We start from the raw sequence: 17,860 nt of genomic DNA, 5'->3' as shown, positions 1-17,860 counted from the left end.
ACTAGTTTTAAAGGAAGATTCAGATCAGATACACTTGCTATACTGCATGAAATTCTGAAGCCAGTCCCTTAATGTTTCACCCTCAAGCATGTACATTATTAATACAAATTCCCATTCTGAGAGTAGTGTGTATCTAGGGAAAAGAGGGAGACCTTTTGGAAGGCCAGAATTATTTCTTCTCAGTTTTAGTGGTACCACAACAAGACACTGGATCCTGGTCCATGACTGAAATTGCTAGACTTGAAATATAAAAGTATGAGCAACATTGCTAAATATAAAATAACTAAGTAACTCTGCATGTTAGTGGGAAATTATATTTCTGAAACAAACTAAACTGAAAAGCTTATTTCTAAACAATTTTATATTATAATCAAGATGACCAAACTGTACTGTAATTACAATACACTAAATTATAATTTAAAAATCACAATTTATTAACCTGAGCAGAATACATGTGCTTATGCTAACCCAAGGAAATCAAAAGCTGTCAAGTCACTCCACTTTAAAAGATGAAGATATCTCTTAATTCCAGATTATTGAGCTTATAAACGTGGTTTATATCAGAATAAAACCACTGGATATTGACATTCCTGTCTCCTAACTTTTATACAATTATAACAATTCATTATATATATTCCTTAAGGCTTGTTGTTCTTTTTTAAATCACCAAATTAGCCATTATCATCCCATAAACCACTGGCTTGATCGACTAAAGATCCTTAGCTTTTAACAAGCTTATAAACTATGCTTAGGCTTTCCTAAGCATATATATATATATATATATATAGCTCGGACTCATCTTGTCAGTGGTTAATACATTTTCATATCCTGCACAGCAGGAACAAAATCCAGTCAGAAGCAAGTTGATTATGAAAAGTCTATCTATTGGCTATTTAAAAGCATAACATAACTTTATTTGATAACATTCATAAAAATTATACACACAGCTAGCTTTTGGTGTTAAGCATACATCAGTGACATAGGATTACTATAAACTAAAAGTAATTATGAATAACTGGTAGAAAACTCTTCAATAATTTGGACATATCCTTTTCGATTGTAAAACACTTGATTTCAGTGAGTGGACATTTGTGAAGTGTCCAAATAACAATAATAATAGAAACTTTTAACACTGTAGCCCAACGAAGGAAGTTAAGAGTAAAGCTTCAGAATTCAAGAAAATAAGTGAAGTAGAAAGTTACAAAGAAGGTGGAGAGAAAAGACTGATAAATTGTATGGATCATCCTGAGCACTTAAAATGGATCTCTTACAGGACAGTAACTATGAGCAGCATCACATACAGTAAATATAACAGCTTGGGTGTGAATGACAACTTCACTCATTTATGTGAATAAGTGATCATAGAATCATAGAGTCACAAGGTTGGAAAGGAACTACAGATCATCTAGTCCAGCCGTCCTCCTATCACCATTTCTTCCCACTGAGCTACTAAATCTTATCTCGTAGCACCTCATCCAGATGCCTCTTGACCACCACCAGGGATGGTGACTCCACCACCACCCTGGGCAGGCTATTCCAGTGCCTGACCACTCTTTGAGAGAAAAAGTTTTTCCTTATATCCAATCTAAATCTCCCCTGGTGCAACTTGTGGCCATTTCCTTGGGTTCTACTTGTTGTGTGGGAAAAGAGGCTGATGATTTAAGCAAGTTCATTGTAAGGGACTTGGGTAAAGAAATGCCAAACTCCTGGTTCAGTCAGGATTAAGCATGAAATAAATAGCACTGTGAGACTCTGCCCAGAAACTATGAACCTATTCTGAACACACACATGGGCCGCTAATATAAAGTTGAATTTTAGCTATGGTTTCAGGATGATAACTTTGGACATACCTCAGTCCACTTCATGAGCCTTAACCTCTATTCATTATTATCCCTTGCAAAAATGTGGCAAGCAAAAATGACGACTAAGAACAACCATATCATTAAGGGTTACGCTGCATGCAGAATTCATTATCACACACTGCATGCGTGCAATAGAATAGTAATTCATGAATCATTAACAATGGCCACTAAACTGATGTAAAGTTTATTTTCGTTATTAAGCTTTGGCAGGAAAAAAAAATGAACTGAAAAACACTGATAATAGAAAATAAACTTTATCTCTCCAGAACAAAGAGGCTTGATGAAGATGATAGGACTAAAATGCATAAGGGCATATTTTCTGAAACTCTTTCCAGACTTCTTGAAAAGATAGTGGGTAACGGGATATACTGAAAATAACAGTCTTCTATAAAGAAATGAGATTCTTCTTCTTAAAAAAAAAAAACTATGAATTTTCAGGAAGGATTCAGGTGACAGTTATAGACATTGACATCACTTGGTTCTTCTGTGGCAGCTTACAGTTCAACTGGACATATTTTGAGAATTGCACGTGAAAATAAAACATTAACATTGGCATGATACTAACTCTCACTGCTCCATATCACATCATAACAACATAACATGCACATCAAAACAGTAGACTCATCTCACAGTAAAATTTATTACAATAAAAGTAAAGCAACATGTTTATAAATTCTACTAACAAGTTACTTAAAGTATTATTATATATCATTAGAAAAAAAATTTCATTCTGAGTTTTGTGCATATCCACAGGAATATTCAACTGACATAAATTTTCACTGGATTTACTGCTAATAAAACCAAACAAATCTAGCATCCTTCTGATTTAGTGCGGCTATTTTCCTATCCAGCATTCTATGAACTATTTAGACTAAGCCAAAATCCACTACCAAAACCAGTGGGCCCTGCTGGTCCTGCCCTGGGCTTAGTGTATGAACTTCAAATATTGGCCCAAGTCCATATCCATGAAAACAAAATCCAATAAAATTGTATATATATATGATTGTAGTTATGTGTTCATTGTAATTGTTATAACTTTAGAACAGTATGGTTAGCAGCTCTTGTTAACTACCTCAGGAATTACAGGTAGTTCAAGAGTAATTATAAGCTCTCTCTAGTAGTTCACCTTTTATTCCTGGTCAAATCAAAATTAACTTTTTTTTTCTTTCTCCCATTTCCCACAAAGTTCTGCAAACCCTGGTCAACATGTCAGCCAACAGCAACAGTCAAACTGATACGATTGAGCAACTACACCAAATTCACCACACTCTTTGCTTTCAGGTAGGCTGAAGGAAGAAAAGGGAGGGCAGCAGATACACAGATGTAGGGAGCCAAGAGAATTCGAAGTTTCACCACAATAAAAGTAGTGCATTTAGATGAACCTCTGTTTCAGTGGACATTTGTAATACTTTTATTTACAGTCTTGAATATATTTATTATTGGAACAATACCGTAAACTACGTAAAGTGCATTTTGAAGATGGAGGTCTAAATAACAAGCTCAGGGTCTCACACAACATGTGAAGCAGAGTGGAAGCTCCAATACAGGTGCATCAACTCTGAGGTTTACACTTTTGTAAAGGACTTCTCTTTTCATTTTCATTAGATCCTATTTCTAATTCCTTTCCATGTAACATTAGCAAATACACACAATGGCTTTGAATTCTTTATCATTAATTCTTTCTTTGTAACTAGACTTAGTTAGATGGAATGGCAATTTCCCAAGAAAATTTATGAACTTGAGATGTAATTAAACCCTTTTCAGTTCTATTCAGTTCTAATGTATGATATAGAGATCAGTACACAGAAAAAAATCAGCTGGAGGAAAAAACAAAATGGAAATCTTAAGTACTGAGTCTGGGGGAAACAGCTGAAAGGCAGAAGTAGTAAAATAGTTAACAGAAAGACAAAATTTCACCTGAGGATAAAGCACTGGGGACGCTGTTCCTGGAATAGCATGTGGTAAGCTCTTTCAGCACAGGAGAATATATGAGGGGGAAGCGTGGAACACAGTTTTCCAGAGTTGCTTAAATAAAGCTGGGTGACCTGAAAAGATGATATAAATTAACACAATTAATATATTTCAAATTGTGTTTCATCTATGCCGTGCCCCTCACCCCCACTTCCGTAATACCAGGTCTTTGTAAAGCTCTCCATGCATAATGAAGAGAATCTCTGTACAAATATATGGTACTCCTGAAGTACCATATGGTGCCTGTGGAGAGTTTAACTAAAAAAAAACCAGAGATGTAAGTATAAAAGTGCTAATTAAGATACAAAATTAAACACAACTATGGCACTCCACAGTGCTTCTTTTTGAACTGAGTGAAACAAAATGATCTGAAAAACCTTCACACTTATTGCCACTGCATAATCTCTGCAAGGTTAGACATTTTACTAATGGACTTAAAGAATACGTGCATTTGCTCTAATCTGACAGAATTAAACTCTGCGCAAATGTGACACAACAAGATGACCATAGTACAAACTGCTTTTACAGTTACTATGTCATCTCAAAAATGGTATGTTTCTATAGAAGAGTTACTATAGTAGTAAAGGGTATTTCAGTGTTAAAATACGTTAATGCTATCACCTAACAACTGTGTCAAATGAAACAGCGTATATTAATGTATGCCACTATTTATCTCAGTGTGAAAAACTGCTTACAAAATGATTTGTTTTAGTAGTCTATTGGAACTAAGAGTGGAAGGTCAGCATAAAATTGCCAAGTTATGAAAAATGATTATAAAAGGAAGAAAATCTGAGAAGCTGTTATTGAAGAATATACATGATCATATTTTCATTGCTTCAACCTGGATTTACAAATAATGTCAAGGCCAATATGTTTGAGCTCTTTTTCTTTACAGTTCTTTCCTGGTGCACAGTCTCATTGTGTACCTAAAGCAAAATATTCAGTGACAGGAAAAATATAATCATACAAAACCTTATGGCTTATGGATGATTTCCATTTATAGAAGCCAAATTTAGACTTCATACTTGGAATCTGCTGCTACTATCATCAAACACCACAGCATCTACTGATACACACAAAACCTCATGATGTAGCAAGCAGCTACAGATTAATTTGCTTACCAAATTTTGAGTGATTTATAATCCTTGTAAAACTAAATAAATATATTTGAATGTTGCCTAATATAGCAAGGGACCTGAATTCATTGCAATTACAAGAAAATAATGAGTATGGGGTGGGAATTAGAAATGAAAAATCAACAGTCATGCACACTCTGTCTCTGGAATGTCTGAGTAAGGACAAAGCAGAGATAAGGTCAAGCCATCTATATTTACAACAAACAAATCTAGCAGCAGTCTGATGTCTACGTATGGACACATAAACTCCTTGCAAGTAACTAGTTTACCTCATAATTGAAAAATGAGAAAGATAAGGGTCCTAGCAAAGAAAGAGAAACTTCTGAAACATTTCTTAAGTGGCTCTGTGCAGCTGACAGAGCCCACACAGACTCATGTTTGCCCCTACACTACCCGTGCCCAACACATACCAGATCTGTGTGAGTGCCCCAGCATAGTCTAAGCTCACACCAAGCACTCTGCATTCCTTGCCTGTACAGTGCCTGAACTGAATGGCCTGATATGGAGCTCAGACAACAAGTTTGAGTCTTCCAGCACCTCTCAGGTTATCATCTTCACAACTGCATTTTTAGCAAGTTGTGAACCCAAACAACCGTTTCATAAAGCATGGTTGTCTCTTCTTGCAAGTTTGGAAGCGGCAGATACCACCAATGTCACACTGCATAACAGGAACCACTTTTTAATAATTGTGCATGCTCCTACCCATACAAAACATTACCAAGGTGTCTGTTATACAAATAAGACACAGATAACAAAAACAGTGGTATCATAGAAGAAATTAAAAAATTTTTGCTAATTATTTAAACTAAGCTGCTCCCAACATAAGAAAGAGAGTGTATGTCAATTAATTACAGAGGTCTGGCCCGTTAGTTAATTATATGAATCCACTGAAAAAACTCTAGACTATAATATTTTAAAGACAGAATGCTTACCATGGTGGAATAAATGGGAAGTTCTTTAAATGGGTTAACAAGCAGCAATTTATCACCAATGTAGGTCTGAAGAAACAAAAACAAAAGAAATGAGACGTATCGTATAATTGCTTGATTAAGAAATAAATTAATTCTTGAGTCTAATGTATTTCTTCCAGAAAAGACTTTTCACAAAGCATCTTAAATCTAGCTATAAATACATTAAATATAATTTGAGAATTTGGTGCTTTTAAATTCTTGTTAAATGGAGATCTAAATTTACAATTCAGATAGCATTAATTACTTTTTTTGTAATAAAACAGAGTCATTTATAATGGGAAATTATGCACAGAAAAACTACACTGCATAAATTATTGTTATATTATTTCAAAGTTACTTTGCAACTCACCATTTGTTAAATTACAAAAATGTGACATGCATAGCACATAAACAAGTTCCTCAAGCAAATTTATGGGTTCAACGACAGAATTTAGAAATGCTATATTCATTACATAGAACTGATACATTAAAATACGTTTCTGTGGGATAAAACAGAGCAATGGATATATATATTAGAATTTATATATGCGTATGAATATGCACAAGCATATAAAAAGAAAGATATTCTGGCTATATTAAAAGTAAAACCAAATCATCCACTGATTGCAAAGGTGCCAAGATTTCACTATTTCATGTCTAAAAACTCATATTTTAAAGATGTACTTAAGTAGAAGGTTGTAGGTCACCCTTGCTGCTATATTTCCCACTCCACATAAGTAGCTGTTGCTGTATCGCACTCTTAGAATGCAAAAATTTCAGACCTTTGTCCCTAAAGAAGTGTGACAGTAAATTATTATGTGAACAGTCACAATTATGCTGCTTTTTACAAAACAAAATATTTTTATTTGGGGAGGAGGAAAATATTGCCTTCTGTAAAAAATAATCTTTTTTTCCTTCTGACATGCAGTAGTTTATTTTCTCTCTCTCCTCAAGCTTAACTTCAGAGGTGGGTTTTCCCGTAGAACGGAACTTTATTACGCACCTTGAAACATGAAATAAGTCTTTGATGTTAAGGAGAATTTCCATGTTTCACATTAATATGCCACTCAACTGTTCAATACATTAGAAATAAGTTATGAGTAAGATAAGAACAGAGATAGCAAAATTTTCAAGTGTAGATTTTTCTACAGAAGTACAACTACACGAGTCCCATGTTTAATATGGCAATAACTAGAAAATTTGCTTTACAATTTTTGGCTTGGTATCTAGATGACGTAGAATATAGAGAATGATTTATTTAATATAGGAAGAGTATGAGTAATTAAAGCTCCCCTAATTACTTCTTAAATTTCTTCTAAATTTCCAGTAATCATATGCTCTTATAAATTTAAGTTAGCATAACGTTAAAGAAGGAAGGATCTTCCAGCAATTTAAGAGGGAAGGATTACACATGCCTATCTATTTTTTTCAGTACGGATGCTCCGTGGAATAAACACATATGTTTTATCTGACCCTATTTAAAGTATGATTCCATTTTTTATTTCAGATTTTCCTGTATAAACTCAAGAAATTGCATAGCTTACACACACATATGTCCTCATCCATTCAGATATTAATTATAAGTTTGCTTAGGTCACTGTCCAGTAGTTATAAAAGTAATTCTACAAGTTGTATCTTATTTTCTCCTTCTGAAGGCTTACTGTTGATAAGTTAATAGTAACTCACATATATCTGATTATTATTGAAACGCTTCTGAATCTCATAAAGTAGGCTGCTGTCTGTTAGCTCACTCAGAGAAGCCAAGTCATCGTTTGGAGCTGGAGGCATAAGCTTGATCTAGAAAACACAAGTTACATGGAGAAATAAATCAAATTCACAACCAAACATTCTGTACTCTAATGTTCTAACATAAAGTATAGGCTTAGATCACTAGAATTTATGTACAATGCATTAGAAAGCTATAAAGTTGTCACTTCTCCTATACAATTACACAATCTTAAGCAAGAGAAGCACATCAAAAACAATTAGTAATGATAAGGTGTATAAATCCGTGAGTTTGAACAGAGACCCGTACTCAAGTGCCACTGGCTGTCCTTAAACACACATAGATTCCCAGCTCAAGAGCACTTCACTGAAAATTTATGGCACAAAAAAATCAACACTATAAAAGTGTACACGTAAACTATTTATTTCCTAATAGTTAGCAGATCTCTCACATTACTCCACATTACGAAGGATTTAAAATTATATGAGAATTCAGTAGAATAGAAGGAAGTTAATGAAAAGGGGAAATCATGTCATTAAAGAGATCAAAACAGATTCAGAAACAGCTACGGTAGCCAAAACTGGTGAATTAAATGAGCCTCGTACTTCTGAAATGAAGAATATATACCCTGCAAGGTAAAGTAAAAAATAAGAAAACAAAAAATATCAAATGACAGAATTGGAGACAGAATAGAAAAAGTCAGTGACACGGGGAAATTTAATTAAAGCCAGAATAAACACTGATACATCAGGCAGTGTGCTTATGAATTATGATCTACACTTACAGTTTAGCTTAATTCTTTTATGTTAAACTAAAAAATATATATTTTTGCACGTCAAGAGAATACCTAGAAACAGAAAATCCTCATGTGAATGATGACAGAATGATTTGATTTGCTTGAGTTTACCAAAATACTCTGCAGTGCCTGTTTTGAGTATGGATGATGAAGATGTTCAAAAGCAGCAAGTAGACCAGGAGATTTGGGGGGGAACATGGAGTGCACTTCTGGTAAGGAGAAGACCCCAATGACCATGGATACTGGCGTTTAATACTGAGAATCTGATCCCAAACTACTGAGTTTCCATTGTTTTTATAGGTTCAAGGTGTATTTCAGAAATCTGGGTTTTCTTCCTACATTTGTCAGAGGTATGCTGATTGATACTGCTGAAGAATTTCATCTTAATAAAATAAGACTAACTATCTCACTTCATCTTTGTATTCCAAGACTTTTGAAATACATATGCAAATACAATTATAGAGCTTTGGTCCAATAAAAATATTTATCCTGACAATAGTAATATTGAATATCAGTATCAAAATATTCACTCAACAGTGATTGCTTACTCTTCTCTTTTCCCAAGAAGAAACAAATGATGCACAGCAAATATCACTACCACAGAACTACTATTTGGCTACCTCGACCCACTCTTTTTTTCATCCATTCATCCATCCATACATCCATCCATCCGTTCCATCCATCCATTAGTTCTGAATAATGAGACATCAGCTTAATCAATACAACCTAAAGAAACTGCAAAATACGGCCAAAGTAAAGAAAATACAGACAGCATGTATGAAGCCATCTTTCCTCTGTGAGGAGCAGTATCTATAGCAGAGGTTGAGATCTCCAGCTCCTATTGTGTTCCAGAGCCCTGCAGCACTTTTCGTCTGTGCAGGACTCAATTCTGCTCTTTCCTCTACTTCAAGTGCTACAGCTACGAGTGCATTTTTTTTTCTTTTAACAGCTCTGTGCTGGATATTTTCATTGTAATACTGGAGGCTTCGGCAAGCTTCCATCTGGGGACTGGTACAGTGTTTGGAAAAATGTGGGAACCTCTGATCTTGTCTTCAATTATTTTCTTACTATTTTCTTACCAAAACACAAACTTTATACTCGATTGGCTTCTATGCCCTACTGTAGTTTAAGAGTCAGTATTATACCAGCTGCATAGATGAACAGTAGTGCCCAATTACACTCTTGAATGATGCTTTCTATTTCCTACTTTCCCCATAAAATTGTAGAAAAATACCTCTCATTTCATTAATCCAGAAAGCAATAAACGTACAAATGTAAAAGAGAAAGTATTTCAAGGATTTAATTTCCTAGATATAGCTGATGTAATGACTGTTTTTACAAGTACATTTAATATTTACTTCAACCAACATGTAAACTGTAAAGAGGCCAACTAAAAATTTCACAGTCCTCATTTTCCTGGTTCAATCTTTTTCAGAAGAGATCTACTCTGAAATGGTTACTTGAAATGTTACTATGACTATTCTTCACTTTTAGATCGATTTGGGAAATGATAATTTTCTTCTTACAACATTTGTACTATCAAGGCTCTGGAAGAAGAACATCAGTTTTGAGCAAGCAGACATAAGCAGGCAGAGTCCACAGGTTGCCTGCTATATCTTCATCTTTCTGTCTGCTTATTCTGTAGGCGTATTCCTCACCCCACTAAAGTGAATGTAGATTTCAGTGCTGGGACTGATACTCTTTAATATCTTCATCAGTTACATTGACAGTGGGGTTGAATGCACCCTCAGCAAGTTTGTTGATGACACCAAGTTGTGGGGTGCGGTCAACACACCATGAGGACAGGATGCCATTTAGAGGGACCTAGACAGGCTGGAGCAGTGGGCCCAGGTGAACCTCATGAAGTTCAACAAATCCAAATGCAAGATCTTACACCTGGGTCAAGGCAATTCTCACTACCAATACAAGATGAGAGATGAAAGGATTGTGTGTAGCCCTGCCAAAAAAGACTTGGAGATATTGGTGGATGGGAGGCTGGTCATGAGCCAGCAACATGCCCTTGCAGCCCAGAAAGCCACCATACCGTGGGCTGCATCAAAAGAAGTGCGTCCAGCAGGGCGAGGGAGGTGATCCTGCCCCTCTACTCTGTGCTGGTGAAGCCTCACCTGCAGTACTGTGTCCAGATATGGAGTCCATAATCCAGAAAGACCTGGACAGGCTTGAAAAGTGGAGCCACATGAACATAATGAAGTTTAAGAAGGCCAAGTGCAAAGTGTTGCATTTGGGTCGGGGCAATCCCAGATATGTATGAAAACTGCAATGAGAACTCATTGAGAGCAGCCCTGCCAAGAAGGGCTTGGGGTGCTGATAGGCAAAAAGCTGGACATGAGCCAGCAGTGTGCACTTGCTGACTGGAAGGCCAATCATATCCTGGGCTGCATCAAAGGAGGGTTAGCCAATAGGGAGAGGGAGGCGACTGTCCCCCTCTACTGTGTCCACCTCAGGCCCCCTCTGGAGTACTGCATCCAGGCCTGGGGCATCCAGCACAAGAAAGATGTAGAGCTGTTGGAGCGGGTCCAGAGAAGGGCCATGAAGATGATCAAAGGGCTGGAGCACTTCTCTTTATGAAAAAAAAAGTTGGGAGAGGTGGGCTTGTTTAGCTTGGAGAAGAGAAGGCTCTGGGGAGACCAGTATTTGAGGAGAACTTATAAAAAGGAGGGAGAATTACTTTTTACATGGTCTGATTGTGATAGGATAAGGGGGAATGGCTTTAAACTAAAAGAGAGGATATTTAGGTTAGATGTTAGGCAGAATTTTTTTACATGGAGAGTGTTGAGGCACTGGCACAGACTGCCCAGAGAAGCTGTGGGTGCCCCACCCCGGAGGCACTCTAGGCCAGGTTAGATGAGGCCCTGGGCAGCCTGAGCTGGTGGGGGGCAGCCCTGCCCATGGCACGGGATTGGAACTAGATATCTTTAAGGTTCTTTCCAAGCCAAGTCATTCTATGATTCTATTAATAATATGTAAACAAGAACTATAAGCCAAAGATAAAATACTTTAAAGGATCTAATTTAGAAAAAGATGAGATGTAATCTATACTTCTTTGCTGAATGAGTACAACTAGAAAAATATCCTTACAGCTGAAAGGAGAAATTCCCAGCTAGACTAAAATTCCAGAAATTATTCATACTGCTTTCTTTGTTTGGCAACACAGACTTTGAAACTACATATGATCAAAGAACAGCTTCTACCTTGGAAAAAGCAAAAGCTAACACAATCCAAAAAAGACCTAAAATGCTGTATAAATGTAGTCATTTGATCACCATCTCATATGCTTCATGAAATAAAAATCTTGCTTCATGAGGAATAATATTTTGTTAAGGTTCTTTTTCATTATTTTTGCAATTAAAAATACCTGAGGCTACATAAAAATCTGAGCTGTTAGTTTTCTCAAAGCCAAAAAAGTTATGGCCTTTCTCTATTAAAAATGCATGTTTCAGATGTAATAAGATGAAATTTTTCTCTCTGATCCTCCAATAAAGGCCTAATGTGCATGCCATATTGCCCAGGAATGTATGATATTTCTGATACAAAGCCCTGGAAATATCATGCTGATCTATTTCAATAATATATGAACATAAAATCCAAGCAGTGACTCCACACATCCTACTGAAAAATTAAACAGAACATGATTACTTTGAATGTAGTTTGTAATGAGACTGGAAAGAATAAAAGATAGTGAAATTCATTAGAATTAGTATACTTAAGAGGGAGGGGTAGTGGGAGGGGATTGTTCCAGGCTTTCCTCTGGTATCGCCCCTAAACAAAAATTTCAGTTTCCAAGTTACACATTAATATATATATATATTATCAAAATGTGTTATTTGGAAAGATCAGCTCTTATAATTAAGGTCCATGTACTACATACACCAATAAGGATATGATATATGTATACCTATATTTCATATGGAATGCTCAGTAGTACAGAACAAAATTTCCCTCCTCACAGAGTTACTGAAAAAGCTGCCACTACACTAAAAAGAACATTTGAAATAAAAGAAAATGTTGGTCTTGATTGCTTTTCTTCAACTTTGGCAATTTTTGCTGCCTCAATTCATAGGGCCAGAGGTCAGATCATGATAGACAGCTCCTTATTTACAAGAGATAAGAATGAAAGAATGACTAATTCACAGAATCATAGGGGTTGGAAGGGACCTCTGGAGACCATCTACTCCAGCTCCCTGCTAAAGCAGGTTCCCTACAGCAGGTTGCACAGGAAAGCATCCAGGTGGTTTTTTCCTGTGTTCCAGTTTGTGCCCATCATCCCTCTCCTGTCACTGGGCACCACTGAAAAGAGCCTAGCCCCGTGCACTTGACTCCTGTCCTTTAGATATTTCTAAGCATTCATAAGATGCCCCCTCACTTTTCTCTTCCTCAGTCTGAACAGCTCCAGGTCTCTCAGCCTTTCCTCACAAGGGAGATACTCCAGGCCCATAGTCATCTTTGTAGCCTTCCACTGGGCTCTCTCCAGCAGTTTCCTGTCTTTCTTGAGCTGACACAGAACTTCAGATGTGGCCTCACCAGGGCAGAATAGAGGTTGAGGATCACCTCCCTTGACCTGCTGACCACACTGTTTTTAATATACCCCAGGATCACATCGGCCTTCTTAGCCACAAGGGCACACTGCTGGCTCATGACCTACATCCTTCTCGGCAGAAATGCAAAGTACTGCTCACAGCAAGCAGTGTGATTAAATTACTGAAGTTTAATGTTCTGTAAAAAAAAAAAAAAAAAAAATTGCCAATAAATACAGGAAATAAAATAGCAAGAGCATGCTAAAACACTAAACATTTTTGATGGGAAGTCTGGTTTCCAGACTGATTATAGAATCACAGAATCATAGAATCATAAAATTAGCTAGGTTGGAAAAGACCTACAAGATCATCCAGTCCAACCATTCACCTACCAACAATAATCACACCATTTCAGAAAAACAATAAAGCTCATATTCTTACTTTGACAAAACATGAAAACTACTCAGTTTGCAAAAATTAAACTACTTCTTGAAGTGATTAAAATGTTTTCTTCTCTTTTCTCCTTAAAAACTATTAACTTAAACTTATTAAGCCTTCACCAACCAAAAAGTTCTGTTAATCCACGATTTTTTTCAATGCAACCAGTCATTTACAAATGCAACAGCTGAAATAGCAAGGTTTCTAGCCCATCTCCTGTCAGTGCTGATATCCCAAGTAGGAATGTAGGAATTGCTTATTCACTTCCAAGGGAGCATCATTCCTTATCCAGCAACTACAGATATCAGGCAATATTTGTAGTTTTTACTGCTTCTGAAAGACCATAAGATAAACATTCCTTCTGGTTTGAATGGAGCAGAATTTCACAGAGTTTTCTGCAGAAATTTCTCAGCTAATGCAGCTAAAAGAGATTAACCTTTTCATTCTGCTGTTGTGTCTTTGAATTGACCTATTGTGGGAAGTGGCACAGAAGTATTGAGAAACAGAAGGAGTAATGTTTTAAGATCTACACTGGGACTCAGAATTGACTCTAAACATCATGGTGGAGGGGTATGCTATCAGCATGGAGACCCTTGGTTGCCCTTTCTCACCTTGACAATCAGCTGCTTCTCTGATGAGCTTCTGCATATGTTTTACTAAAAAGCTAAAGTCTAGCCCAGAGATATTGAAAACTTGAATAATTTTAGCAAAGTCTGCACAAAAACAGAATCAAACAAAAGGAAGTATGTATATTCATGTCCAAACATTTGTTGAACATACAAAAGGAAATATCAGTTTCAGCAAGACTCAGTTAAGCACCTCCCTCTCTTTCTGTACAATTGTAATAGGGTTCTTACTAAAGCAGTTGGAAGCACTTCTACCATTTCTTCTCTGCTGGATTGACTGTGTTTTTGTCACAGGAGTGTACAGTCAGCAAGGCCACAATTTGTATGAAATGAAAACAAGATGTAAGCCAAGTGTAAAACGTTTTGTGGTATCTTAAAGTGGAAGAGACTGAGAAGGGAACTGCGGATTCCAAAGCTGAGCACTTTCAGAGACAGACTCATATGACTGACATATGAATTCACTGACTGATCTCATATGATTAACACAACATTCCTTTGAAACATATTCAAGAGGCATTGGAATATGAATGCTTCTGCCAAGGCAGGCATACAGTTATTCTAAACTGAACATGGTTTAAATGAAATCAGCATTCTGCTCCTTTGTTATGCTTCAAATGCACAGCAAGTGACTTTAAAAGGAAATTCTTCCTTCCAACCTCCAATTCTAAGTAGTTTTTTTTTGTGTTTTTTTTTTTTGCAAATGGCTAAATACTTCTGGAATATGTGTTTCCCAAATACATATAACAAAATATAAAGCCACTTGTACCTCCCAAAAAATAATACTTAGGTTCTAAATATTTAAAGTTAGGATGTGCCAGATATACAAGCAATAGGTAATTGCCTCCTTTTGCATTCACCCTATGCACTGAATGAGGCTGTGATCCTGTGGAAGAAACTGTAAAATGTGTCTGCATCCTAATATATCAGGACATGACAGGGAGTTAACACTGCAGCTGAAAATCTGGCAATTCCTATCTCTGAATTAGTCACTTATTTTGCAATTTAATATTCCCCAGACATGGTCTTTTGGTTTTGCAGTCTCCCAAGCTGTGTTTCTTTCCTTTGTAAACCCAAGCTGGAGACTGGAGCACACTTTTAGCAGCACTAAGACTTGTCCCTCCACTCCTGCCAACCACCAATAAGGCCTGAGCAGCACAGAGCCACCGATTTCATCCAGGAGCTGGCAAAAGGCAGTTGGTGCTTTTGAAGAGAGAAAGCTCTTTGCAGGGCCAGACTGTGATCAAGGAGACAAAGCTCCACAGTGCAAATCATGCTGCTTTGTGATGAGGAGAAAAAAAATTACCACCTTCTTTGGCTTCATTAAATTTACAATTTCCACGCCTAAACAATAAAAACACTTCAGGAATTTGTATGCCATACCTGTTCAAGTTTGGCTGCACTGTTCATCATGACGCTTTCAGATGCACTGTCTTGAGATTGCTGCTTACACAAACCTTTTGCTGCATCCTTGAACATGGTGTCTTTCTCCAGCAAACTGTCTTGCTTGGCAATCGGTAAAGCCAGGGGATTGCTACAAAGAGAATCAATAAAGCAATTAGATTCCTGCTGAAGACGTCAAATAAACAAAAGATTGACCAATGTGGGTGGCACAAACACAGAACTAAGGTACAATTCAAGGCTGAGACACTAATGTTAGTTCAAGTACAAAAATAGAAATTGGAAATAAAATAAACTGTTCACCAGGGTGGGTCTGTTCCTAAAGACACAGAGCAGAACACTTTGATTTAAAATTCACCTTTATGCATATCCGTTTTGAAGCAGAACTAAGCAAACCAAACAGAATATGCATGAGCCTCTATTTGACAGCACTAGGCTGGCAAATCAATAGGCAATTTGAAAACTGAATTGAAAATGCACAATTAACGTATGTAATACCGTTTTGAAAAGTAATGTGTTTAAAATAATTCAATACAGATATTGCCACTGCAGTTAAAAAAAATAAAATCCAACAACTTTTAGCTTTTCATAATTAGACAACGTCCAAGCTGCATTTTATGACTAAAAGCGGCTTTGTATTTGTGATATAGTTTAAAAAAAAGAAAAAAACAAAAACAAAAACCACAAACAGACTCCTGAAATCACTGCCAGTACGTACAATGCATTTTATTCACATGTAAACATAAACGTATTTTTACATGCCTGGAGATATTTTCCCTACTGATACATCAGACCATACCACAGTTCTGAAAAACAACGTCAAAACCTTGGATGATTTGGGCAGTGTTTTACACCCAGAAGAATTAGCGAGGAATCAGCCCCTGGAGTTGAGAACACAAACATCACACAAAACAATAGTTTGGCCCCTAATAGTGCAAATGAGACAATCTCATGGAGTATACATCAAGTCCTTGCCATAATGTGTATGTAATTTATTTTAAAAGTAGACATGGAGTCAATGTTGGAATAGTGCATTCCACTATAGGATATTCTGTTTCAAACATTTTAATGCAAAATGTCCAGAAGAACACCAGTGAAAATAAAAGTTTCTATTTACTGCTTTGATTCATGTAAGATAATTTGGCTGTAAATCCATTCACCAATTGTGACACAGACAAAAGATCCAGGAGCCAAATGTTTTTGAATTTGCCTTGCTTTTGAGGCATTATCTAGCCCTTTTCATGTACAAGAGTTGCTCTGAAAGTAACGTCTCCTATTTTACTATGTTGGCCCACAGTGTCGGAGGTAGATGTTGGTCGTATGAAGGTAGAGGTTGAATCTTCCCACCAATATTCCGTTACATCTTGTTGCCGTGCAACAGATGGCAGCAGAGGGGCAGTATGACACAATGGCAACTGACATGGAAGTGCATATGAAGCAAAAGGTGATCATTCAATTCTTCCATGTCAAAAAATATAGCACCTTTTGACATCCATCAACTCTTGCTGAACGTTTCAGGAGACCAACCAGTGGATGGGAGCACAGTGAGGCTGTGGGAGGTGCATTTCAGCAGTGACAACAATGATGTGAAAGACAGCCACATTCCAGACAACCACGCACAGCTGTCACATAATGAAGAGCATCCTGATCAGCTCATCCATGCGAATTGGCGGGTTACAACCAGGGAACTCTGTACAGAGCTGAATATTGGCTTCAATGTGTTGGAAATGATGGTGGCAATGTTGGAATATCACAAAGTTTGTGCCAGTTGGCTCCCACGAATGTTCACAGAGAAAGAGAAAGAACACTGTAAACAAGTTTGTCTGGATTTATTGAACTAATATGAGGCTGAAGGTGACAGTTTCCTTGTTCACATCATTACCATTGACAAGATGTGATGTCACCACTATGAACCACAGTCAAAATGGCAATCCATGGAATGGCAACATGTGAACTCCCCATCAAAAAAAAAGTTCAAGATGCAGCCCAAAGAGAGTAAAGTGATGTGTGCTGTCTTTTGGTATAGCAAAGGGGTGATCCTTCTTGATTTTCTGGAACCCAGACAAATCATCAATTCTGATCACTAGATCATAACGCTGACTAAGCTGAAGGCTTGAACTCCCTGAATCAGGCCAGAGAAGAAGACAAATTCCTCTTGCAACACAATAACACCAGGCCCCATCTTGTCTGGACTGTCCTACCACACCCACCATGAAGTCTGGATTTGGCACCTTCTGACTTCAGTCAGTTCAGGCCTGAATTGATGAAAGATGGACTATGTAGATAAATAAATTGAGAAGATCCAGTATTTTTTTGTGTGTGAAATTTAACCTTTTTCTGTTTAAACCTCCCACTTTTTTGCTAACTATATAGCATGCATTAGAAACAATGTTTTCAAAATTCCACCATAAACTTCTCACGT

General features: G+C 36.9%; 1 protein-coding gene across 3 annotated transcripts in view; it reads right to left on the bottom strand.

Moving 5' to 3' along the window:
• MYO16 (myosin XVI) overlaps window positions 1-17,860 on the bottom strand; it is a 363,109-nt gene that overhangs the window by 159,995 nt on the left and 185,254 nt on the right. For all 3 annotated transcript variants that reach the window (XM_021415119.1, XM_021415129.1, XM_021415137.1), the window contains 4 exons: window positions 15,421-15,571; window positions 7,606-7,716; window positions 5,902-5,967; window positions 3,780-3,907 (listed from right to left, as the gene is read on the bottom strand). In XM_021415119.1, the coding sequence (XP_021270794.1) occupies window positions 3,780-3,907; window positions 5,902-5,967; window positions 7,606-7,716; window positions 15,421-15,571 (456 nt within the window). The remainder of the gene's footprint in view (window positions 1-3,779; window positions 3,908-5,901; window positions 5,968-7,605; window positions 7,717-15,420; window positions 15,572-17,860) is intronic.

The sequence above is a fragment of the Numida meleagris genome, chromosome 1 (assembly GCF_002078875.1).
Source record: "Numida meleagris isolate 19003 breed g44 Domestic line chromosome 1, NumMel1.0, whole genome shotgun sequence".
Lineage (NCBI taxonomy): Eukaryota > Metazoa > Chordata > Aves > Galliformes > Numididae > Numida > Numida meleagris.
Note: the sequence above shows the minus strand (reverse complement) of the source record. Positions and strands in the feature narration are given on the sequence as shown.